The sequence below is a fragment of the Semicossyphus pulcher genome, unplaced genomic scaffold, assembly GCF_022749685.1.
Source record: "Semicossyphus pulcher isolate SPU_LCO1_2020_fin unplaced genomic scaffold, fSemPul1.0.p SCAF_25, whole genome shotgun sequence".
Classification (NCBI taxonomy): domain Eukaryota; kingdom Metazoa; phylum Chordata; class Actinopteri; order Labriformes; family Labridae; genus Semicossyphus; species Semicossyphus pulcher.
In genome coordinates this window covers 5,497,196-5,520,607 of record NW_027211699.1, presented here as the reverse complement: position 1 = coordinate 5,520,607, position 23,412 = coordinate 5,497,196, and the positions used below count along the sequence as shown (strand labels likewise).

At 44.6% G+C, this 23,412-nt stretch overlaps 1 protein-coding gene across 1 annotated transcript in view; it reads left to right on the top strand.

The window, feature by feature from the left end:
* The window catches only part of myo15aa (myosin XVAa), a 29,608-nt gene extending 7,403 nt beyond the window's left edge, over positions 1-22,205 (top strand). Inside the window, exons 17-64 of the mRNA XM_069675736.1 lie at positions 8-85; positions 191-348; positions 428-473; positions 551-675; positions 1,978-2,095; positions 2,186-2,361; positions 2,601-2,685; positions 2,835-2,888; positions 2,960-3,041; positions 3,249-3,379; positions 4,459-4,554; positions 4,671-4,906; positions 5,730-5,920; positions 6,237-6,309; positions 6,469-6,660; positions 6,754-6,851; positions 7,043-7,137; positions 7,828-7,963; positions 10,634-10,698; positions 10,897-11,007; positions 11,135-11,189; positions 11,306-11,453; positions 11,592-11,685; positions 11,789-11,909; positions 12,005-12,120; positions 12,224-12,283; positions 13,222-13,297; positions 13,420-13,535; positions 13,665-13,783; positions 13,922-14,063; positions 15,258-15,369; positions 15,518-15,592; positions 15,916-16,118; positions 16,386-16,510; positions 17,586-17,649; positions 17,745-17,817; positions 17,945-18,018; positions 18,129-18,211; positions 18,307-18,437; positions 18,534-18,628; positions 19,936-20,013; positions 20,126-20,222; positions 20,302-20,462; positions 20,742-20,875; positions 20,996-21,129; positions 21,381-21,514; positions 21,763-21,903; positions 22,006-22,205. Coding sequence (XP_069531837.1) covers positions 8-85; positions 191-348; positions 428-473; positions 551-675; positions 1,978-2,095; positions 2,186-2,361; positions 2,601-2,685; positions 2,835-2,888; positions 2,960-3,041; positions 3,249-3,379; positions 4,459-4,554; positions 4,671-4,906; positions 5,730-5,920; positions 6,237-6,309; positions 6,469-6,660; positions 6,754-6,851; positions 7,043-7,137; positions 7,828-7,963; positions 10,634-10,698; positions 10,897-11,007; positions 11,135-11,189; positions 11,306-11,453; positions 11,592-11,685; positions 11,789-11,909; positions 12,005-12,120; positions 12,224-12,283; positions 13,222-13,297; positions 13,420-13,535; positions 13,665-13,783; positions 13,922-14,063; positions 15,258-15,369; positions 15,518-15,592; positions 15,916-16,118; positions 16,386-16,510; positions 17,586-17,649; positions 17,745-17,817; positions 17,945-18,018; positions 18,129-18,211; positions 18,307-18,437; positions 18,534-18,628; positions 19,936-20,013; positions 20,126-20,222; positions 20,302-20,462; positions 20,742-20,875; positions 20,996-21,129; positions 21,381-21,514; positions 21,763-21,903; positions 22,006-22,107 — 5,409 coding nt within the window. The 3' untranslated portion in view covers positions 22,108-22,205. The remainder of the gene's footprint in view (positions 1-7; positions 86-190; positions 349-427; positions 474-550; positions 676-1,977; positions 2,096-2,185; positions 2,362-2,600; positions 2,686-2,834; positions 2,889-2,959; positions 3,042-3,248; positions 3,380-4,458; positions 4,555-4,670; positions 4,907-5,729; positions 5,921-6,236; positions 6,310-6,468; positions 6,661-6,753; positions 6,852-7,042; positions 7,138-7,827; positions 7,964-10,633; positions 10,699-10,896; positions 11,008-11,134; positions 11,190-11,305; positions 11,454-11,591; positions 11,686-11,788; positions 11,910-12,004; positions 12,121-12,223; positions 12,284-13,221; positions 13,298-13,419; positions 13,536-13,664; positions 13,784-13,921; positions 14,064-15,257; positions 15,370-15,517; positions 15,593-15,915; positions 16,119-16,385; positions 16,511-17,585; positions 17,650-17,744; positions 17,818-17,944; positions 18,019-18,128; positions 18,212-18,306; positions 18,438-18,533; positions 18,629-19,935; positions 20,014-20,125; positions 20,223-20,301; positions 20,463-20,741; positions 20,876-20,995; positions 21,130-21,380; positions 21,515-21,762; positions 21,904-22,005) is intronic.
* Positions 22,206-23,412: the final 1,207 nt, after the last annotated feature.

Below are 23,412 nucleotides of genomic sequence, written 5' to 3'. Positions count from 1 at the left end.
TTAATAGGTTTACAAGTTCCTGGATAAGAACTACGACCAGGTCCGTCATGATGTCCTGGATCTGTTCGTCAAGAGCAAGAACAAGGTGAGCGGAGAGGAGCATCTTCACACGTACTGTCGTGTGAAATCCAATTAATGAGGACATAAGAAATTAAATATGTGAACGTATTTGTGTGTTTGCGTGCTCCAGATGGTGTCAAACCTCTTCCTGGTTCACGCAGAGGTCACGGGTCAGCAGAGAGGGGGTCACATGAGGAAGAGCAGCACGGTCACCAGGAAATACCAAGCTTCCACCGTCAGCAGCAAGTTCCAACAGTCCCTGCTGGAGCTGGTGGAGAAGATGGAGAGGTAAACCTGATGATCAGAGCGTTTTGTATTACAGAAGAGAAAGAGCTGGTGTCTGACATCATTCCTTTTATCATTTCAGGTGCAACCCTTTTTTCGTCCGCTGCATTAAGCCAAATAACATGAAGGTAGATACGTTTCCACTGTTCAATCTCCCTGATTCCTTTACTGCAGGTGAGAAAGCTCACATGTTCTTCTGCTTCAGCAACCAGGTGTGTTTGAGGACGAGCTGGTCAGCAGCCAGCTGAGACACTCGGGCGTCCTCGAGACCATCAGGATCCGAAGAGAGGGGTATCCTGTCCGAATGCCATTCTACGTCTTCCTGTTCAGGTAACTTACATACAGTGTTGACTGCGTTGGGTTTAATATAACAGGCTCTACATGTTAAATACTAGCAGCCACAATCTGTGGCATGTCTTTTAAAAGAATCGTTTCCTTCTCAGCTGTTGTGGAAGCTTGTGGTAACTTTACTGATACACTTAATTGTGGATTTGACCTGAATTTGTCCACATCCACATGTAATGCAAACTTTGTTCCAAGTCTGAAGATCAAGTATCTTGTTAAATCTCTCAGACAGCATCAGCAACAGAAAGTACAACACAAAGGAGAAGCACTGGTTACTAAGAATGGGAGATGTTCTCTATATTAACATGTATAAACAGATGCAGAAAAGAGCTCCACCTGCTGCAGCCCTCTGTACTATAACAGAAAATCCAGTATGGGGGAATTCACTAAGAACGAATTGAGGCGGCTGATGGCACTATAGATTGCGCTTCATTTGTCCCCGCTATCTGCTCCGTCTCAAGGTCTGATTCACAAATTGCACTAATGAAGCGCAAACACGCCCATAAAGTTTTCCACAGAGCTGCGCTCTCATGAATGAACTGAGCTCCACACTGATGCGTCTCAACTCTATCCACAGATCGGTGCTGAGCAGGGAGAGGAGGGGGCAGTTTGTTGTAAAGTCCAGACTCGTACAGGTGTTTTAGATCAGCACCTCAGACCGTCAGACCGTCTCCACACGTGTACAAATTGTGCCCGTGTGCCCCGGGCTGATTGATCTCCAGATTTGAATAACAATGACAAAATATGATTAACAGAATATATTTACTGACAGTGATATTTATTTATCACAGAAAAGGCTGAATTGTCGTCATGATCAGTGTAAAGTCAGAGCGTGACAGCCCTTATTATACTGCGCCACAGTCACCATCAGCTCTCTGCAGACGGTAATGATTTCACGCTGGCATTTGTGAATTAGACCCTTCTTGCCAAGAGGCTCATTTACATAGAAAACGGCCAAATTTGCCCTGAATGTCTGCATAATGACTCATTTAAATAAGTGCAATCTGCACCGGAGCACAGAGACGCTGTCTGCTCTGCAGCGTACTTTGGGGTGCATTCAACCCTCTGCGTGTGGTTGGAGAATGAGGCGGAGTCTTTTTGTGTCATTTTCACAAGTTTAGCGGGCGCAAAAGCCGCGCAATCCTTTAGTGAATCAGGCCCAATATGTGGATTATCTATAAGGCCTGTTGTTATCCACAAATCACAATAACTCTTGTTTAGAGAGCTAATGATTTCTATTGTGTGATTGTGTTTGTGTTCATGCATGTGAATCTGTGTCTCCCTCAGGTATAAATCCCTGGTGGGGCTCCGCGAGCCTCCAGCAGCGAGCGGAGAGAACTGTGTGATAATGCTCAGTAAACTGTGTCCTCTCAGACCCGGAGCCTTCCACATCGGAGTCACTAAGGTGAGCGTCCCCTCTTTATTTGTCACAAAAGTCGTGTACATGTTTTATTGACTTTTTAAAATGACTGGCACACACGTGTGTGAATGGCAGCTGTTTCTGAAAGAGGACATCTACCAGTTGTTGGAGTGTAAACGGGAGCGCACCCGTCAGCTGGCTGCTCTCACCCTGCAGCGCTACACCCGCATGTTCTTCGTCAGGAAGCGCTTCGTGGCCTTCCGCAACAGGATCATCCGGCTGCAGGCGCAGTGCCGAGGCTTCCTCACAAGGTCAGCGTCTCATAACAGCTTCCTTAAAAGCATCATCTTTAAAGATACAGGAACGGGATTAAGAACAGCACCCATGTGTGTCAGTAATGAAGGAAACTTGTAAATGCTAACCTGTGAGAAAACTGCATTATTTTCATATATAAGGAAAATCTAAACAACCATATTCTGACTGTAAAAACACAATGTAACGGTGACTTCTGTCTCTTTCATGTTTTTCCGATTCTCCATGTACCTTTCAGAAAGCGCTACGTAAAGATGAGGGAGAGTCTGGTTCGATTCCGCTCCCTGGTCCACATGTACGTCAACCGCAAGCGATACATCAAGGTACATGCTGCTCTCAGACGAGGAGAAGGACAAATATGTCTCCTTTCATATCTGGACGATGAAACCTTTCCTGTTTAGCGCTTTTGCATCCTCTTGCTCTGTCTCAAAGTGAAAATCTTCAGTGTTTGATTTCTTTTGTCTGTTTGCAGATGAAGTTTGAAGCCCAGAGGAAAGCTGATGAGGAGAGGAGGAGGAGAGAAATGGTAAGATGGAAGCTAGGACAGGATGTGAACAGGAAACGTATCATAAAATGTCTAAATATATCATCACCTAGGAACTAACCAGGAGGGAGGTGGTGAACGTCACACACCTGGTGATCCCTGCGGAGCTGGGCGCATTGCTGCAGACAGCAGGAGGTCAGTGAATGTCTCTGTGCACACGTATTATTCATGCAGCAAACAGCTGAGCTCTTCAAAAGCGTCTCATCTCATCTCGCACCGGCAACGTCAGCAACTGAAAGTTTCGACAGAGTGGGACGGGAGCTGCACCTGCTGATGAATAAAGCATGAACATACTTTAAGGGACTTCATGCTCTGACAGCGTTTGCCCTCTTCTCTCTCTAGTCAGGAGGGAGTTACACTCAGACTGTTTGGCTCTGCTTCAAGCTCCTCATATCCAGGAGGAGGCTCAGCTCACTCTGCCTCTGGACATCAACAACTACCCGTTCTACCGCTACGTACAGATCTACTTCAGGGTGAGATGACCTCATCAGCTTTACACTCTTCCCTTTCAGCTCATGTCAGATAGCTTTTAATTTAGCTGTCTTAAAAATGATGCAATGCCATGCGGTAAAATTTGGTCAAAGTCACAAAAAGAGAAGAAGTCACTCTCAGAGCCCATCAGCTATCATCTGACGAGGATGTAGCCTCTGGGAGCAACTGTGAACATGTCCGGCATTCTGCTTTAGCGATAAACGACTTCCAGCCAAGACTTCCTTTTCCGTGTGCTGCATTGTTTACAGTCCAGTTAGCAACTTGAGAAATGACCGTGTGTTCAGATCAACAGTGAAGCAAACTTCGCCTCTCCAGATATGTCAGCAAAATAACCTCATCATTTCTTGCTTCATTAAATCCCCCTGAGGAGCGCACGTTCATCAGTTTCTGCTGAGTCTCAGTTTCACTGTAAATAGTCAGATACACAGAGGCTGCTCGGGCTTACCTAGGAGGTATGAAGCTGAAAAAGAACCTGTTTTTCTTGTGATTGACTTTAATTAACGGGTCTTAAGTTTGCTGAAATAATATCATGATGCAGATTAGTAAAATCAAAATGAAGCTTTGTCAGGTCTGTCCTCAAGAGGAGACGAAAGCTACTTTTAAAATGCCCGTTTGTTGAACGGAGGTCGGATCGATCATTTCTGATGCGTTTGAGGAAGTCGGGAAACCCGACTTTGTCTCAAGTTGAATTTTTGATCTAAAACAGATTGTTAGCTGTTAGCATGCAGATGTCTGTTTATAGAGATTAATAAGAAGCTAAGTCGTTGTCAGATGACGGGATGGGATCTGGGATGTGATTGGTCAATACTACTCGGACTACAAACGTACTACAAGCGGAAACCAGAACACTTCCCGTACTAAAATCCGGTTGTGCGCCTGCAGAGTCTGTAAATAGAGATTAAGAAGTCAAAGAGGTGGGATGTGCAGCCAAAGAACACCTAGCCAGCTTGAAATTTTATTTTCTTTTGCTTTTTTATTTTGGTCTTAAATTAAATACTGAACATACAAGATGTGCATATTAATTGTGCTTCCTTACAACACTGTGCATGTTTTGCTGCAGGAACCAAAGTGGGGGATGTTGATGGCACCACTTGACGCACCTCTGACCCGCGTGGAGGACGACCTGACAGGAGAAGCTCTGGAGCTCTTCAACATGGCAGGCTGACTTTTATAACAAGTGTTCACTCTGGAATTCATACATAGACTAACTTTAACTATGGTACAACAACACACATGTTCTAAGTCGTGGTTCCTGCCTGTGTTTTGCTTCAGGTGTTGCGGTTCATGGGGGACCCTCACCTGAACGGAGCACAGGAGAACATGTTCGGGAATTACATCATCCAAAGGGCCCTGTCGTCTCCGGGGTTACGGGACGAGATCCTGGCTCAGGTTGTCAACCAGGTGTGGAGGAACGTAAACTCTGACAACGCTGAGAGAGGCTGGCTGCTGCTGCTGGCGAGTCTGTGCAGCTTCGCCCCGTCTCTTAAGATGGATAAATATCTACTGAAGTAAGACGATTTGTCTGACACACACAGAAATTATACTGATGAAATATGGACCTTAAAGAGGTGGTATTATGCTGTTTCACATTTTACGACATATATATAACGTGACAATGTAAGATGTCCAGACTAAACGTGGGTGAAGTTTCAAATCTGTAGGTAAAAGTATGTTGGAGTAATCCCCTGCTAAAAAAGTCTCAGTCTACAGGCTGCTGTAAACGCTTGCTTTAAGACAGACTTCTCCAGACGCCTCACAACGTTCCTCCACTTTATGCCTTTGATGTCATAAAGTGGAGGAACTCTATATTTGGGCATCTGCCCGAGACACAGCAGAACTTCCTGCCCCTGGCACAGTTCAGGGACACGCCCACCCAGCAGCTCAGTCTGCTCAACGGCTCTGCTTATCAGGTTCAGAATGTCTTGGAGAAAGTGTTTCTTTGGCTGTGAAGGAAAGAGTGTTTACTTTTCCAAAGGACGAGAGCAGCAGACGTTCATTTCACACGGGGAAAGCGAAATTGACTCTTTGCCGACAACTCTGTAACACGGCCACAGGGTGGGAGGCGTGTCTGAAACACTGAGTTCTGCCCCTCGGCAGAAGAAAGCTAGCTTGTAGGGGCGAGGTTTCTTAAAGGGACAGAGCTGACTGAGTCGTTTGAGGTAGAGGCTGTATGAGGGCCTGCACAGAGCACCAGTGTGAGAAAAAATTTTAACTGTAAAATTATGCTAAGCTACTCCACAGGTATCACAGAGTGAAACATGAAGCTTGAAAGTAGAATAATACCCCCCCTTTAAGGATTAAAAATAACCTCATTTGTCTTTCCCTCTCCAGGTTTGTGTCGGACCACGGCCCTGCCGGCTGCCAGGCCCTGCTGCAACACAGACTCATCCAAGCCAATCAGAAGATGCAGCTCGGCTCAGGCTCCGCCCCCGAGACTGCTCGGACTTATCCTCTGTCGCTGCTGGAGTGGACGGCCAATAGGAAGAAGGCTAACATGGTGTTGCATGTGCACTGTTTTGATGGTGAGAAACAATATTAGACTTTGCAGTTTAATCTTAAACTTTAATATTTTTTTCTTAAACTTCAATTTAATATCAAATAGGAAAACTTTTTAACATTATATAAAAGTCTTTATAATGTTATGTTTAATTGAGCACCAAATGCATGGCAGGGACTGCTGACACTATCTTGGACTACTTACAGACCTTAATGTTGATTATTTTTATTATCTAGTTTGTTTACTCCAAATAATCTTTGATTTGAAAACAGTGATAGAAAGAGACAGTTGATGATATAAGGTACTACTTGTTCATGTTATCCATCCATGTCTTTGTGCAGGAGGATCCTTCCTGTGTCCGGCTCACTCCTGGACCAGTGGGGAGGATCTAGCAGGGGACATACTGCGCCACAGGTGCTCATATCTCCTACTTAAGTATAACATGCAGAAGTTCAACTCATTATTTGCCTTTGTAACTTACATTTTAATAAAACTCCCAGTGTAAATAGAGTAATATACTGCTCCTGAAGGCTTTGAGTACAGTGCTTCTGAAGTCCGATCTCTTGCCTCTAGGGGAGTGTCTGACTGGTGGAGGGGCAGTTCAGTTCTGATGAAGGAGCACGGCCAGTGGGTGGAGTTAGCAGGCCACGACTACGTGATGGACCTGATCGCGGACCTGGAGCTTCCGACGGACTTCCCAAAGCAGAAGAGCTACTTCATCATCAGCACTGACGACCCTGCCAGAGTCCGAGCCAACGCCAGCCTGTCAGTGAAGCGAAACACAGACAAATACATGCAGATATTTGAAATGTAGATATTACACCACAGTAATTAATTTAATGTTTGATCTCCCCTTAGTGCTTTGTTTGGCAGCGGCTTTGACTCTGATGAGGAGCTTCCTCTCAGCAGCAGACCCGCCTACAGTCTGCCCGACTCAGACGGTTACTTCAGTCATGGTACAAACACACAAACACACACACATGTCCTTCACTACAAGCTCAGTGTGACCTTCCTTATTAATAGTAGAATCATGCGAAAATGGAAGTGTGCTTCCACGTGGGTGTCGGCTTCCTTCAGTGAGACACTTTTTTAAAAGTAAAGTTTAACAGCCGTGTTTGAAGCTTCTCTGCTGTCTCTGTGTGTCCAGTAGAGTCAGATGCGTTCAGTGACAGTCAGACTCAGAGGGGAATGGACCGCTACCTGGACAGCCTGTTTGACCCCGTGCTGTCAGACAGCAGCGTCGTGAGTACAAGAAACTTCACACACTAACCATACTTTCCCTTCTGTCAGAGGAACGAGAAATCTAGAATTATTATAGATTCATAAAAACACTTTAAATCAATTAAGTGCTAAAATACAGATAAATACTTAATGAAACTTCTCCTTAGTTGTAGCTTTGAAATGCATCACATGTCCCGTAATACTCGCGCCACCTGATCTGCCATGTGACCGTCAATGGACGGGAGTGTTGATGGACGGATTGAGCATGTGATCCGCTGCTTCTGTTAGCGTATGAATGGAGCAGACAGGAGGCATGATTAGGTTACCGTGCGACCTCCCGTAATTGACGGCAGCAACAGGCAGCACAGTCGTGTAGTCGTGGATTGTCCCGGTAGAAAAATAGTGTTGTATTATTTTAAACATAAGCTGTCAATCAAACAGCGCGCATGCTAACGCTTGGATTTTGTCTTAATGTTGAAGCTGATGCATGTAAAACTTTTTTCTTCATGAGCATCATCTGTGCGCGTGCTTGAGCTTCTCCTCCAGTGTTTACGGTACTTCCCGCAGAGTATTCAGTTCCCACAGCTCGTCTGACGCACTCACAGAGGGTCTCCATCACCCAGCACTTACTCTGCTCTTCATGCCTCTCAAACTCCACTTTCTAAACACCTGCATTCGTCCTTCTCCGTCTCCTTTCTCTCCGGCTACCAGGACATGGAGAAGACTGGAAGTTTGTCGGCAAGGATGAAGGGAGGAGGAGGTATTGGCATCGCAGGGGGAGGAAGAGGAGAGGGCGGGAGTCAGACGACCGCCAGCAGGCCTTATCCACCAGGAATACACCCCGGAGGTAAAACACGGGAGTTATTGTGTGTGTGTGCTTTTATTTCTAGTGGTTCTTAAGTCCTGTGGCTCAAGTCTGTCACCCTTTTCTCTCTCTGCTGACATCAATTATTCAAGTTTGGTTCCAAATCCTCGCCTTTAGTCTCAGCTTGATGAATAGTTTTCTCACTCTAAATTGTGCTGGGAACAATGTGTAAATCAAACATTAAATACAGAAGTAAAAACAGTCAAATGAACCTTTAAAATGCTGGAATAAAAGAGCAAATAATTCATGCATTTTGTCTTAGGGTCAAGCTGATGTGTCTCTTTAACAGGACTGCCGTGTAAAGGTTCAGGTGTACAGTTCACCCACGATAATCTGCCGCTTAGAGGCTGTAATGAGCGGTCTAACCTCATCCATAATGCAGAGACGTCCATTCACTGTAACCACAGATGACTCCTTTGCTCTCTATAGGGAGCTGTCACTCTCATTCTCCCTCTTGCTACACACACAAACAACCCACTCACTACCACTACCATGTCTCTTCTTTCAGCCACACCTTCTGTAGGCTGCATGTCTTGTTGTCATTTGATTTGTCCCGTCTTTGGAGAATATAAAAGTCCAGATGTCAAGTTTAACGTCACCCATCATGCTGTGTCCTTACCCTGTTCCCTGCTGTCGCTCCTCAAGCTGTGCCAGTGCTCCCCGTGGCAGGAGGAATGATGCCACCCATCCCTGCCATGCCAATCCCCTCCCACCACCACCACCATGAACAGCAGCAGCAACAAGAACAGCAGCAACCTCCGCGACAACAGCAGCCGCATCAATACCATCAATACAACCGTCCCCAACAACCGTACCAGCAGCCGAGCTCCTCTAGCACCGCTGCTGCCGCACACGTACCCCCCACCCCGTTACCCATTCGTGCCCCAGCTGCTGATAGAGATGTTAGCGTAGCTTCCGTAGCCCCCGGTCTGCCAGGGCCGCCGCTCCCTGCCACGCCTGTGGTTCAAGGCTTGCCTGTGATGACAGGTGTGTCAGCTGCATTAACTCACCACATTCACAGGCAGCTATTTTCCCCGAGGTCAGGGAGGGAACTCACCTTTCACCGCTTCTCAGTTTATCAACAACTGGAAAGACAATGGATAGGGAACATCTGAAGAAACATCAGGCCATATTTGATAGCTGACTAGCTACCATAAGGCTCGAGCTAATGATACCATTTAGCCACCTCCTCCTAACGTTACTGTCAGCTAGGAATTTTAGTCTTTCCTATCATATTTTAAACACTGCTTTTATAAGGTTAGCATTAGGCCAACTCTTAATTAACAGTAATATTAGCTAGAAAGTGGTTGAATGCTAACATTAGCTCATGTCTAATGATAATAGGTTATCAAGTTGCTTTAATATAAAACATGGCCAAATGTACAGTGGCCAACAAGGGCAATCAGGCTGCAGCGTCCCAAACGGTTTCCATTTAAAGAATCAGGCTACAGATTCCAAAACGATGTTTATGTCAAAAACTAAAAGTTTCAAACAAATGCAACGATAAAAACACGCTGCACGTGAAAAAAAGTGCTGCAAAAGGCCGAAACAAATGCCTTACCATCAAACGCGCTGCAAATACAAACGATGCAAAGTGAAAAACACACAAACCCAGAAAACACATACAAAAAGAAAAACACTGCAAATCCAGTCAACACAAAGGAAGTGCTCCAGACCTGCAGGGGCGCTCGGTGTAACAGGTTAGAGACATGAGGTCAGTGAGTTTATTGATTATCAGACAACTCAGTCCGTTGTCCATGTCCCACTGACTGTGCAAAAACACAACACAACTTTTATTGAGACATTGCTCCAGGTTGACAGATAGCTTTCCTAAAGTAACCCCTGATTCTACTTTCTGTTAGCTACCTGGCATTAGCCATGCAGCTAGTGGTAGGCTACTTTTAGATGACTCCGCCTGGTGTTGGGCTCTAAGCACAGTGAAGTGATGGTGTTAAATCCTCTAACTAGCACATGGGCTTCAGGAGTTTGGAGGACCAACCCTGTGCTCAGAGTCAGCTGACAGTACCGCTAGCTGCACGGCTAAATTAGAGCCATAGCTAATGGAAGCAACAGTTAGGTCCTGCTCTTAGCTGTTACACCGAGCGCCCCCTACAGGTCTGGAGTACTTCCCTTGTGTTTACACCATTTTTCTGTTCCATGTGTTTTCTTGGTTTGTGTGTTTTTCAATTTGCAACGTTTCTGAAGTCGCGGCCCGTTTCTTTGAATGGAAACTGTTGCAGTGCTATGGCCCTTGTCGACCACATGTCCCATTGTCTTATCAGTTGCTAAAAAATCCTGAAGCAGTGAAATGATAACAATTTGTCACAGTCCCTACAATAAAAACATATGTGAGCTTTCCACCCTGAGCAAGATGTCAGAGGAAAATGGCCGCCGTGTGATTATGGTCAATTTGCTGTGTGCGTTTTCCAGCATGTTTGGCCTGAAGACTGTTGGCATGATGGAGTTACAATAAAATAAGGTTGAACTGGATAAAGGAACCTTTTTTCAGTGTGTGTGTTTTGTTGATGTGTTGTTGCAAAGTTCCTCTGTGTGGTTGGTTTGTAGCAGAGCAGTCATCAGCCTGTGTTTGTCTAACTGGTTCTCTACAACTTACTACATGGTGTCTTTGTTTATATGATTAAACTTTTACAGGGACCGAGCAGGCGGTGCTGACTCAACAGCAACAGGCCATCATCAACCAGCAAGCTATCATTCTGGTTTGTCACTTTTCCTCTGATATTTCTGTTGGTGTATTATTTAGTTACATGAAGATAAATGGTCACTTTATTTTCCATGTCAGTTTAAAAAAACTTGATTATCCATCAGCATTTATAACTGCTGGTAACTCAGTAGCCACACAGCGATCAGTCAAATATAAATGTGTGTGTGTGTGTGTGCGCGTGTCTGTGTTCCAGGCCCAGCAGATGACCATGCAGGCCATTGCGATCCAGCAGCAGATGCTGTCCTCCTTCCCTCCTGTCGCTCCGGCCCCACAGTCACCGCCCGCACAGCATCATCACACACACGTGCCACAGCGCTCTCACACACCCAGCCCTGTGAGGAGACACACACAGACACAAGAACACACATGAGGGTGCACCTGCCAAATCTGAAATCTTGTCAAACTCGGCTGTGTTCCTGTTTTTTCCGCAGACCAAAGAAAGGGAAGAGTCTCCGTACAAGCCTGCGGCTGTGCAGCGAAAGATGAGTATGTGTAACAGCCTGAGGGTAAAACAGCCTCAGGAGATGTACTGTGTGGTGAGAATGTGTTTGAATTAAATCGTCCAATAACTGCACATGATCTAATAAAAAGTGACACTCCAGGTCCAACGCGGGCCCCCCCTCACGAGGATGTGGTCCGAGCCAGTGCGAGTAACGCTGAGCGCATGGACCCCAGCCACGACATCAAAGACATCATCAAACAGCACCAGCCCGCCGGGACAACCACCTCCACTGGAGCTGCTGCACAAAGGTCTGTCTGTACCGCTTAAAGTGTACAGGTAACTGTGTTTGTCTGACTTGTGTGGTGCTTCTTAACCTTTGCGTGTGTGTGTGTGTGTGTGTGTGTGTGTGTGTGTGTGTGTGTGTGTGTGTGTGTGTGTGTGTGCAGGAAGGGTGATGGAAAAGTGTTTGCAAGGAAGCCTGACCCTCATGATGAAGCGATGGAGATCCTTAAAGATCAGATGGCAAACCCACCGCAACCGGTATCCACATCTCTACGCCTACCACACACACACACACACACACACACACACACACACACACACACACAAACCGAAAGTACATCTGACCTTTGTTTCGTCGCAGACTCTGAGGAAGCCTCAGTCATTCCAGCGTAAAGACGAAGGAGGACTAAAGGTTTCTAAGTCGATCAAGTCTCGCCCTGCGGGTCCAGCAAGCTCCAATTTAAGCCCCGCCCCTCCTCCAGGTGACCTTTTCACAAGTCAGTGTTACACCAATCTCCTGAAATAAACAGCAGAATAACAAGAAGTTATTTTTACCCTTGTGTGTGTGCGTGTCCAGTCTCCAGAGAGCTGCCAGTAGAGGAGGAGATCATTCAGACTCAGCTCCACAGCCGGACCAGTGAGGAATATTACACATACTCTAATGTTCCCTGGAAGCTCTACATGAGGAAAGAGGTGTGATCCACGGAACACAAACACATAAACATAAGTGTGAAGAAATAATCCATGCTGCCCGACACAGGTTGCCTCCACAGCATCATTGTTGCTCTGTTTGCAGGTTTTCTACCCCAGAGAGACGTTCAACAATCCTTTGATTCTGGACCTGATCTTCAGACAGGTTGATTCATGTGTTTGCTTGTTTCTCCTTTTATCTTGTATTAAGCTCATTTGTTCAGTTTTCATTTTATTTCTAAGTAAAATTTGCAGTGGTTTGCGCTGTCGCCTCACAGCTAGAAGGTTCCTGAACGTAGTGGGCCTTTTTGTGTGGAGTTTACATGTTCTCCCCGACTTCCTCCCACAGTCCAAAGACACTCTGAAATTGCCCGTATGAGTGTGAAAGTATGTGTCTCTATAGCTCCTTTCACACATTGCACTCCTGACATTTTCTAGAGTTGCCCTTTGACACATGTCCCTCACAGCGGGAGAGTATGTTTGGTGACTAATTGTTTCATGTTTCTTTTTTTATCTGTCAGAAAGGTCGTCATCCACGATAGATTAACTTACTGGACACTCTCCCCTCACGCTCTAACATGCTCACACACACAGACGTCAGCTGGTGCGTCCCTCCTGTAAATGCATTGATTGAGATGCAACGTCTTCCTTTAAATACCGACCTTCTTATTCTGTTTTAAAAGATTTTAAATGCAGCTGTGCAGTCGGCCTCAGTACGGTTTTGATCGTAACGTGCATCCTTCACGCGAGGCTAACCCGCTGCTGTGGAAACGAGATCGCGGGGAAACACAAGTTGTGTTTTTTTGAAGAAATTATAAATGTCAACAGAGCACGGCGACCAGTCAAGGGTGTAACCCCGCCTCTCGCCCAATGACAGCCGGGCGAGAGGCGTGCAACCCTGAACAGGATAAGTGCTACAGATAATGGATGGATGGCAGTAATGCTCATAGTTTAAATGGGATGATTTATTCAAATAATAAAGGGTAAAAGAAGTACATTTAATTGAGAATCAAGCATGACAAATTGTACACTTTTAGACACCTTATGATCTTGGCTCTTGCTTCAAAGATTCACAGATCGTTACGTCTTCTCATCATCCTACAGGTTGTACATGACACCTTCTCTGAGGCCTGCATTCGCATCACGCAGGAGGAGAGACAGCAGATGAAAACATTCTTTGGTACGAATAACTCACGTCCCTAAATGACTTTACTCTGAGGTACACAGTGATGGCTCATAGACCTTAGGTAGTATACCTATGGATTCAATCACCTAAACTCTGTCTTTGTTCTTCTTTGCCAGCTGAGAACAAGGTGGATCAGGTTTCAGGCACGCATGACGAGAACGTGAAGAAGAAAGTCGCCGCCATCGCCAGAGACTCGTGGGAGATTTACTTCTCCCGCCTCTTCCCAGCCTCTGTGAGTCCTTGTCTCTTTCTCATATGTGAGTTAAACTGAAGAGCCTGCTCGTCTATGCGAACGTGTCCTCGCACTCAGTCTCTTATGTGTGTGTGCGTGTGTGCGTTTCTGCGTGCGTGTGTGTTCCAGGGCAGTGTGGGAACAGGAGTGCAGGTGCTGTCTGTGTCTCATAAAGGCGTCAAGCTGCTGAAGATGGTGAGGAGCAGCTCTGCAGCTCCAGACTACTTCAGAGTGCTGAGGCCTTACAGGTGCGTCTTCAATTAAATACCAACATTTTTTTCAACATTCATGTCAAGTGTGCATGTGGTTCGACTCTCTTTCTCTTTCTCTCTACCTTTATGTTGACTTCCTGTTTTTTTTCCCCCCTCATATCGGTGCCTGTGCAGTTACTCGGACATCCTGTTCGTGTCCATCCCGTCTAAAAACATGCTGGAGTTCAACCTGACCAACGAGAAGCTGATCCTGTTCTCGGCCAAGGCCCCGCAGGTCAAGCACATGATCGACCACTTCCTCACAGAGCTGAAGAAGGTCAGAGTGTGGGTCTTTTCTTTTCAGGCACAAGAGTATGATGTGCTAAACTGATTTGACTCATTGATATTACAGTGTCCCTTGGGTTTTATTTCTGAATATGGACGCAGTTCTGTTATTTTTTAAGTGAAATCAGAAGCTGACCCGTAAGAGGAAGCTCTTGCCATCTATGTTCCAACTTTTACCTATGGTCATGAGCCTTAGAGATAGGGTAAGGAGCTAAGACATCCGCATCGAAAGGAGCCAGTTGAGGCTGTTCTGCATCTGATTAGGATGCCTCCTGGGCGCCTCTTCTGGGCACGTACAAATGGGAGGAGACGCTGGGGCAGACTCAGAGTTCACTGGAGGGATTATATATCCTACCTGGCCTGGGAACACCTCGGGATCCCTCAGGAGGAGGGGGAAAATGTTGCTAGGGAGAGGGAAGTCTGGGCTGACTTCCTTAGCCTGCTGCCACCACGACCCGACCCGATAAGCAGAAGAAAATGAATGGATGTTAGGTTATTGATTAATATAGTATATATACAGTACAGGAAGAATAGTTGTTACCGTGGTGATAACTAATGGGGATCCTAAGTAAATAAATATAGTAAGTAGCCTTAAAAAATGCAGGATAATGTACAGCAAGCAGATCATTGGTCAGCAAAATAACCTGCTTCAGTATGATACACGGTTATCACCCTGTCTGGGTTTATTTCCACAGAAAAGAGCACACCCTGATTTGAATAAATCATCTGTACGGTGCGGCAAATTCTTTGGTGTGTTCAGATGATCTGAGGGAAAGGCTTTAATAATCTGGAGGACTTACAAAAGATTGATGGAAAAATCAAAGCAGGATAAGCAGAGACATCTTGACTTTTAATTCTAATTTCCTCTAAAGCTCTGGAAGCGACAAATCCTACATTTCCCATAATGCAACCAAATGATATCTTTCATTACACCCTTCCTGTGTTATGTCTTTTAAACTCCTCGTTTTAAGTTTGTGACACAGGTTTTCCTTTATTTGTTAATTTGAAATCTCACACCTGAGTCAGAGATAACCCTGATGACATCACTATGACATCACCAGGGAGATTCCCCCTGGAGCCACAGACGACATTGAACAGCTGCGGCCCTTTTCTGTGCATTCTCAGCTGAAGTTTTATTAGATAGGAAAAGTATTACAACAATTTCTTCTTTTTAAATGTCTGTCAGGACTCGGAGTACATGGTGGCGGTGAGGAACTTCATCACTGAGGACAGGAGTCTGCTCAGCTTCCACAAAGGGGACATCATCAGACTGCAGCACATGGATGGGCTGGAGGCCGGTGAGACACACACACACACACACTCACAACATGGAGCACAGTAATATCTTTGTTGACCTGCTGTCTGCGTCTGTGAGCCATTTTACAGTCCAGTTTGTCTCGCTGCGTCACGCTGTGCGTGTGTGTGCGCGTGTTTGTGGGTGTTCAGGCAAACGTTACGGCTGCATAGTGAGGAAGAAGGTGATGCTGCTGGAGGAGATAAAGAGAGACACTCCTGAGTTTGGTGGGTTTGGCAGCCTTGGGGGCTCCATCACTTGTTCGTCTGAGTGTGTTTGCTTTTGGCTTTTTGCTGTGGAATTGTTTTAGTCGAGTCAAAGCTTCTGTGTTCCGTCTTTTCTTTTCTTTAACTTGATTTTTCCTGCCTTTAAAAACTCTTAAACTAAGTATTTTGGATTTTTGTGCTCCTGTTTGACAGAACTTAACATTTCAAATCATCACTTTTAGCTCTTTGTGTTTTGCTTGTGACGTTGTTTGTTTGTAACACTTCCCTGTAACCTCTCATTGACTGTACATGCCGTATGTTCTGGTATGTGTTTGTGTGTGCAGGCTGGCGGTTCGGGGCTGTGTACGGAAAATCGGGCGTTTTTCCCAGCGACTATGTGCGTCCCGTGGCTGCTCCAGACTTCCTGGTGCTCCCCGCTGAGCGTGCGGAGCCTCGAGACAGACAGGGACGAGTCGCTGCGTCTGCTGCTATCGCCGTGGCCATGGGCTCAGCTGTAGCTGCCCATGAGCTCGACCTCTCTATGGAGGTGCATATATTCTTGCTTCCCCTATACACAAGAAAAAAATGTCTGAATTAATCTGAAAACCAGAGTTAGAGCGAGGAGGACTTTGGGTTCTGCATGAATGATACCCCTATATTATGGTGTCTGCTGCTGTTTATTCAGTATATGTCGGATTTTTTTGGTTTGAAGAAATGGAAATATTTTGTATATAATTATATCTTTGGTGTTTCTTTAAGTGGCACTGTGTCTAAGCATGTTTTTACTGTGTGTGTATGTGCTTGTGTGTATCAGGTAGTAAATGAGATGTATGGAGACAGCATGAGCGTGGCACCGGACGATGTACCTCTGCAGAGCAGCCAGTACCACATGGCAGAGTTTGCCAAGAAGTACTTCAGAGAGGCGCAGAGGAACAGAGGGTCAGTCTTGTATATCTGTTAACAAAGACTGTGATATTTGGTTCCAGGCATGCTCCAAAGACAGATCAACAGCTGTGCATCTGTTTACAAGGGTTAGACAATGAGCAGGTTAAGGGCCTGTGTCCACTAACAGCATTTTTTTTGTGCTGGCAGCGCCTTTTTTCTATACAGAACCAATGCACTTCAGTGTTTTAGCCTCAGCGCAAAAACGACCTCGGCGTCAGCTGTTTTTTGTCGCTGCGCTCTCAGTTGAAAATTGTTCAACTTTTGGAACACTGCTGCGCTCGTAAATGTCACTTCTCCTTCACCAACCAATCAAAATCATGGAGAGGCGGGACTTACAATATCGACTTTATCAACAACAATGGCGGAGGAGAGCTGCTGCTAATGCAGGCCACGATTCCTTTCCAACGTTTTTATGTTTTCTTTGTAAAAATGCCTTTAATAAAACCAAATATTACTGGCACTTACTGATGCTAGGTTATGAAAATGTTCTGGTGGCACTTCGACTTCCCTTGGTAGTGATCGTTAAGGGCCCGATCAGACAGAACAAAATGCGAGCCGCACCGCAGCAGCTCTACACCTGGGAATTGTACCCTCGAACAAACGAAAGGATTAACTTCTCCTCCACTGTTGTTGTTGACAAAGTTGATATCTAGAGTCCCGCCCCATCTTGATTTTGATTGGTCAGTGAGGGAGAAGTGACATTGATGAGTTCGGCGGTGCAACTGAGAGCGCCGTAAGCAGAGCCACGAAAAGCAGCTGACGCAGAGGGCGTTTTTTGTGCTGAGGACGATGAGCGCTGAAAACACTGAACTGGATTAGTTTGATAGAAAATAGGCGCTGCCAGCACAAAAAAACGCTGTTAGCGGACACAGGTTCTGAATGTGAAATGTTTTACTTGCGTTTTATTTGTTTGGTCTTGTGTTGCTTTGCATTGACTCCAGGAAGAATAGCTGTTACTGTGGTAACAACTAATGGGGATCCTGAATCAATCAACAAATAAAATAAAATGAAATAATCTTTTAAAATGTCCCTAATTCTTAAAGTCTGTGGATCTGTATTTTACTCTCAGTGATCAGAAAGCCAAAAAAGGGAAGGAGGGCAGAGACCCTGTCGACATGGTCAAATTCTCAAAGGTAAAGCACGATTTAAAACATCCATGTCTTTGTATTCTCATATGTTGTGTTTGCACAAACATAATTCTCCCCTTGTTACGTGTTTGTCTCTCAAGTCTCCGATCCAGGAGTCTCTGATCGACTTCTCTGACAGTGGGATGAACAGAGTGGCTGCTGACATCTTTATAGGTGAGAGGAGAGCAAAGAGAGGAGGAATGTAGAGCAGATATATTTCAAAGTTAAAGTTTGTAGTTGTGGAAAGGTGGTCAGATTCGGTTGATCAGATTCATGAGATGATTTGTTTCATTGTGCTCAGCTATAATGAAGTTCATGGGAGACTTTGCACTGAAAGGTCAGACCGAACAGGACCTGGTTACCACTATACTGAAGGTACTCGAACAATGACACGCATACTTAAGCACATCAAATATTAAGACAGTACAGTCAACAATAAGCCTGAAACAAAGTCCAGGATTAACTATGTTTTTATTTGAATCTAGTTAAGTGGGGAACACGGCCTGATAAAGGATGAAGCCTACTGCCAGGTGATGAAGCAAGTCACCGCCAACACCAGCTCCAAACCGTAAGACACGCACTAACTCAGAGCCTCATCAGTGCTGCCGTGGCCTTAGAGAGCTTTGAATGTGTAGTTGTGTGTGTATATTTCTTTGTATGTAGGGACAGCTGCCAGAGAGGATGGAGGCTGCTGTACATCCTGACAGCGTTCCATCGCTGCTCAGATGTTATGAAGCCGTTTCTGTTGAAGTTCCTGCAGGACGCCTGCGACAGCCCCGGGATGCAGTACCAAGGTAAACAACAAATCAGTAACCTTCCATATCACACTCATTCCATCATTCATGGTTAATGCTGATCTAAGTGTTGATTGGCTGCTGTTCTTGTTTAAGGTATCGCCAAGGCTTGTGAGCAGAATCTGAGGAGGACTTTTCAATATGGCGGACGCACGCAGCATCCCAACAGCATGGAGCTCAAAGCGATGCTGGTTAGTCTCGGAATCAATCTCGCAGTTGCTTATTTACATTGTGGCCAGCTCAAACACTGTTATAATGTTTTATCTCCGGATTTGAGAGTCGCATAAAGGTAGGGGAATGATCAATCAGGGCTTTTCGACTGATTCGTAACTGAAAGACGATTCATAGTTAAGATCTGGAGAGATGTTAAAGATAAAATACATTATTTCATAAGTTGATACGTACCAACAGAGTATCTCCACCCAAGTCACAACAGCTAACGTTAGCTTTCAACACTTTACCAGCAAGGAATTTACACCTGTCCTTCTGTAAAGTGTAACACTAGCTGTGTCTCAATTCAGGGGCTGCATCCTTTGAAGGACACGATTTACGTATTTACTTTGTATTAAGTTAATTTGTTCAGTTTTCATTTTATGTCAAATGTAAAATTTTAATGGTAATAATGGGCTACACGGTGGTTAGTGCTGTCGCTTCACGGCTAGAAGTTCCTGGTTCGAATCCCTTTTTGGACGTAGAGGGCATTTCTGTGTGGAGGTTGCATGTTCTCCCTGTACATACGTGGGTTCTTCCTCCCACAGTCCAAAGACATGCTTGTTCGGCTCATTGGTGACTCTAAAATTGCCTGTAGGTGTGAGTGTGAGCGTGAAAGGTTAGCTGTGTCTCAATTCCCGGGGCTGCATCCTTCAAAGGACGTGTTCTACGGAGGATGAGTCATCCATAGCCTGTGTAGACTGTTAAAGCCGAACTTAAATGAGACGGACTGATCTACGGAGGATTTCCGGCTCCTGTCGCCTAGCAGTAGCTAGCTAGTGGGCTAACTAGCGTCTCATAACCTAACCTATTATTTTAAAGATAATTTGTTTCGAGGCCCCTTTCATTCTTTAACATTTGTATCGCAGCTATTAGATTGAGTTGAAACCAAAAACAAAAAAGAGTCCGCCATCTTGTTTGAATTGGCGCGCAGTGTGTCTCGGGATACGTTAGGCCATGAAGGACGCACCCGATGGATCCTTCGTGGCCCGGTAAAAGGAGGATGCATTTGTTGGCCACATCTGAAGGAGCCTTCAAAATGGGACAGCCTTCGACGCACCGCTGTGACGCAATCGGCCTTCAAATACGGCCCTTGAAGGCTGCAGCCACTATCAAGTGATCATGCTAGCAAGTAGCTATGAAGTGGTTGAATGCTAACGCTAGCTGCTATCTTTTAAATGGCTTTAAACTTGTTTAAAGTGACATTGCTACTGTATAAAGGAGTGCTTTGTTAAGTGTAATAGTATTAACTTAAGAGGAATCCCTCTGATTGGCTGTTTTTGTGCAGGCTGGGCGGAGCTCCAAGAGACAGCTATTCCTGCTGCCAGGTGGGATCGAAAGGCACCTGAAAATCAAGACGTGCTCTGTGAGTGTCACTGAACACATGAGCACACACATCCATCCTTGTGTTTCGCTTTTATACATCACAAACAATCAGATGTCAAGGGTTCAGCGTTGCTTGTTGTCATGGATTCCAGGTTGCTTTGGATGTCATCGAGGAGCTGTGCTATGAGATGGGACTACACAGGGTGGAGGCTTTGGATGAATACGCCGTCTTCCTGGTCACACACAGAGGTAACAGGGTCTGGCTCTTCTCTGTGAAGCCCCACAATGCAAACACTCGTCTTCATACACAGTGTGTGTTTCTTTCTAGGTCAGAATGTGCGCCCCCTGAACAAGCGCGAGTACATCCTGGACATCGCCACAGAGGCCGAGCCGGTGGACGCCAACTACAGTCTGTGGTTCAGGAGAGTCATATGGAGTCTGGCGCTCAAACTTGACAATGAACTCTACGTCACCATGCACTATAATCAGGTGGAGATCTACTGTATAACAGCTGAAGTCCTGTTTCTACTGTAGCTAATCAAGACATATGAAATTTGTCTCATATACGTCCTGTGTGGGCAGTTTTACAATGATCCACTTAATGCTGCTTCACAACCTCTGCCAACAAAGCCATAAGTTGTCATTAAATTGATTGATTTCCACTTTTATTCCACTTCCATTTATACTCAAATAACCAAATACTTCCCAAAACAAAGCAAGTATTTTATTCTAAAAAACCGTAACAACTAAGAAACCTTTTCGTTCCAGGTGTTGCCAGACTACCTGAAGGCCCTGCTGAGTGTGGTTCCTCAGGGAAAGGCCAGTGAGCAGCACCTGCAGCAGATCGCCAGACTGTCTGCTCTACAGCACCGTGCCAAGGACACCATCTACCTGCCCACACTGTAACATACACACACATACACACACGTTCTAATCACTCACAGAACAGCAGTTAGTGTTCACATGTATAGAATGTAACTGCTTCCTCTGAGGTGTCAATGGTGTGCCTTCTGTCTTATCAGCCGTGAGGTGCAGGAGTGTGTCCCCTCTCCGTTTTACGGCAAGCAGGGTTCACAGCCGTGGCTGAATATGACAACTCAACACATGCAGCACGTACAGCCCTTAAACCCAAACCAGGCCCGTGCCCAGTTCCTTGGTAAGACAGAATCTGTGTGTGTGTGTGTGTTATATTATAGACGCCTATATTATCTATTTATTACTAAGAAAGAGAACTATTGAGTAAAAACAATCGGCTGAAAGACATATATTTGAAGACCAAATAATTGTAAAGTTTTCACAAGTTGACTCCCTTAAAGTGATGAAGACAATAATGATTCCAAGCGACGCTGACTTACAGCTGTCACCTAACTTCTTCTCTTGGCTTAAATGCGTGTTTTCTTGCCCCAGGTCTGGTCAGTGCCTTCCCCATGTTCGGCTCCTCCTTCTTCTACATTCAGAGCTGCAGCTCCTCCTCCATCCACGCGCCGTGCATCCTGGCTGTCAACCTGAACGGACTGCACTTCCTGAATAAGGATACTCACGTATGTCACAGACACACAGTCACACATGCAATACATCATAATAGAAAACAAAGGGTTTAGCTCCCTCTGCTGGTTATCGTGATTCCTGCCTCTTACTGTCCATCCATCCATCTCTTTATCTACAAAAAAGAGGACTGCATAACCTTTTTCCTAGACTTAAAATATTATATGTTCCTTGTTTTTACTTTCGCTGTGCATTCCGAGTTTGTTTTTTAAAAGCATCTGTTGGAATATTTTTTATTGTTCAGGAGGCCATGGTGCGTTTCCCTCTGAAGGAAGTCCAGTCAACTCGCACCCAGAGACCGACTTCAGGCTCCAGTTATCCCTATGTGGAGATCATGATCGGAGACCTGCTTAACCAACGTATCACACAGCTACAGCTGGAGCAGGTGTGTGTGCGTGTGTGTGTGTTTATGAAACTTTTCTGTACCTTTCACACACGTTACTTACTGTACTGTTTCTGTATGTATGTGTGTGTTTGTGTTTTGCAGGGTCTGGAGCTGTGCCGAGTCATTGCCATGCACATGGAGAACATGCTGTCAGTCAGAGAAAAGAGGCTCACTTTGCCACCAAGTGAAATCACCCTGCTATAGCACAAACATGCGCACACACACACACACAGAGAAATCATAATTTAAGCCTCATTTAGAACTGTATCTACCTCCATTTCAAAAGTAGAATATTTTGTTATATAAAGGATACGTCTGTTTAATATGCTAAATGAATGGATGTTGTTGACATAGAAAACATGCTTTTATTTTGTTAATTGTTTGGTCAATAAATATCTTAAAAAAATCACAAACATAATTACCCAAACTAAACGTTTTTAAGTTCACATGGCTTTGTTTGTCCAGCTAACAGCCCAAATCAAATTATGTTTTCTTTACTTTGATAGAAGAGTAAGAAAACCAGCAAATATTTACATGTCCTAAGCTTGAACAAGTACGTTTTGGGGCATTTTTGCTAATAAAAGATTGGAACAATAAAGCAGGGGTTATAGCCATGAAGCAGAGAAACCTTGCACATACTTAAGCACACACACGTCACTGGGTTAGATGTATGCGTGGGTCTATTATGCAATGTAAAGAATAGAAAGTCAGATTTGGATAAATCTACTTTCAGACTCATAAATGTTCTTAGTTTGACCTTTTAAGCCAAAACTGTGAGATCTTGTCTGCCATGGCTGCTTCATAGAGGAAGAGACAATAATGGATACAAATTATAGTTATAAGATCTGATTAGCCTTTGTACTGAATATATGCTTTTATGGAAAAACTAAACTAAAAGCAAATTAAAAGGAGTAACGAGCAAACTAAATAATAATCTCATCTTTCCTTTATCATTGAGAGATGCCTTAAGTTTGACGTGGGGAAACATATCTGGGGACACATTTAAAGGCCACCTCATTCAACAGTTTGCACTAATTAAAGTTATTATTTTTACAATATATGTATATATTTGTATGTAAATAGTGTAAAAAGAAGGCATGTAAATAATGTATATTAAAGTTTGTACCTTAAATTGTTCTGATGTGTGGGTTTTTTGTTGTTTTGAAGAACTTTATTAACAATCTTTTCTTAATTATTGTGTACAATTACATTCTGTATCATGAACTATCTTTAAATTCATAATTTTGCAATATAAGTTCTTACTATGTAATAGTCAGGCACTGTCATTTTTGCATTAACTCATACACTGTTTTTTGTATTTCTCTAATTTGTACTGTATTTTTGGAGCTATCTGGCACTATAGTTTTCTTTGGGATTAATAAAGTTCTATCTTATAATTGCAAAGGCAACAGAGAAATTTAACAGAAAATAAATAGTTAATAAAAAATATGTTCATAAACATTTAATACTCAGATAGGTAAAAGACAACGGTCAGTTTTATGTCTTTTT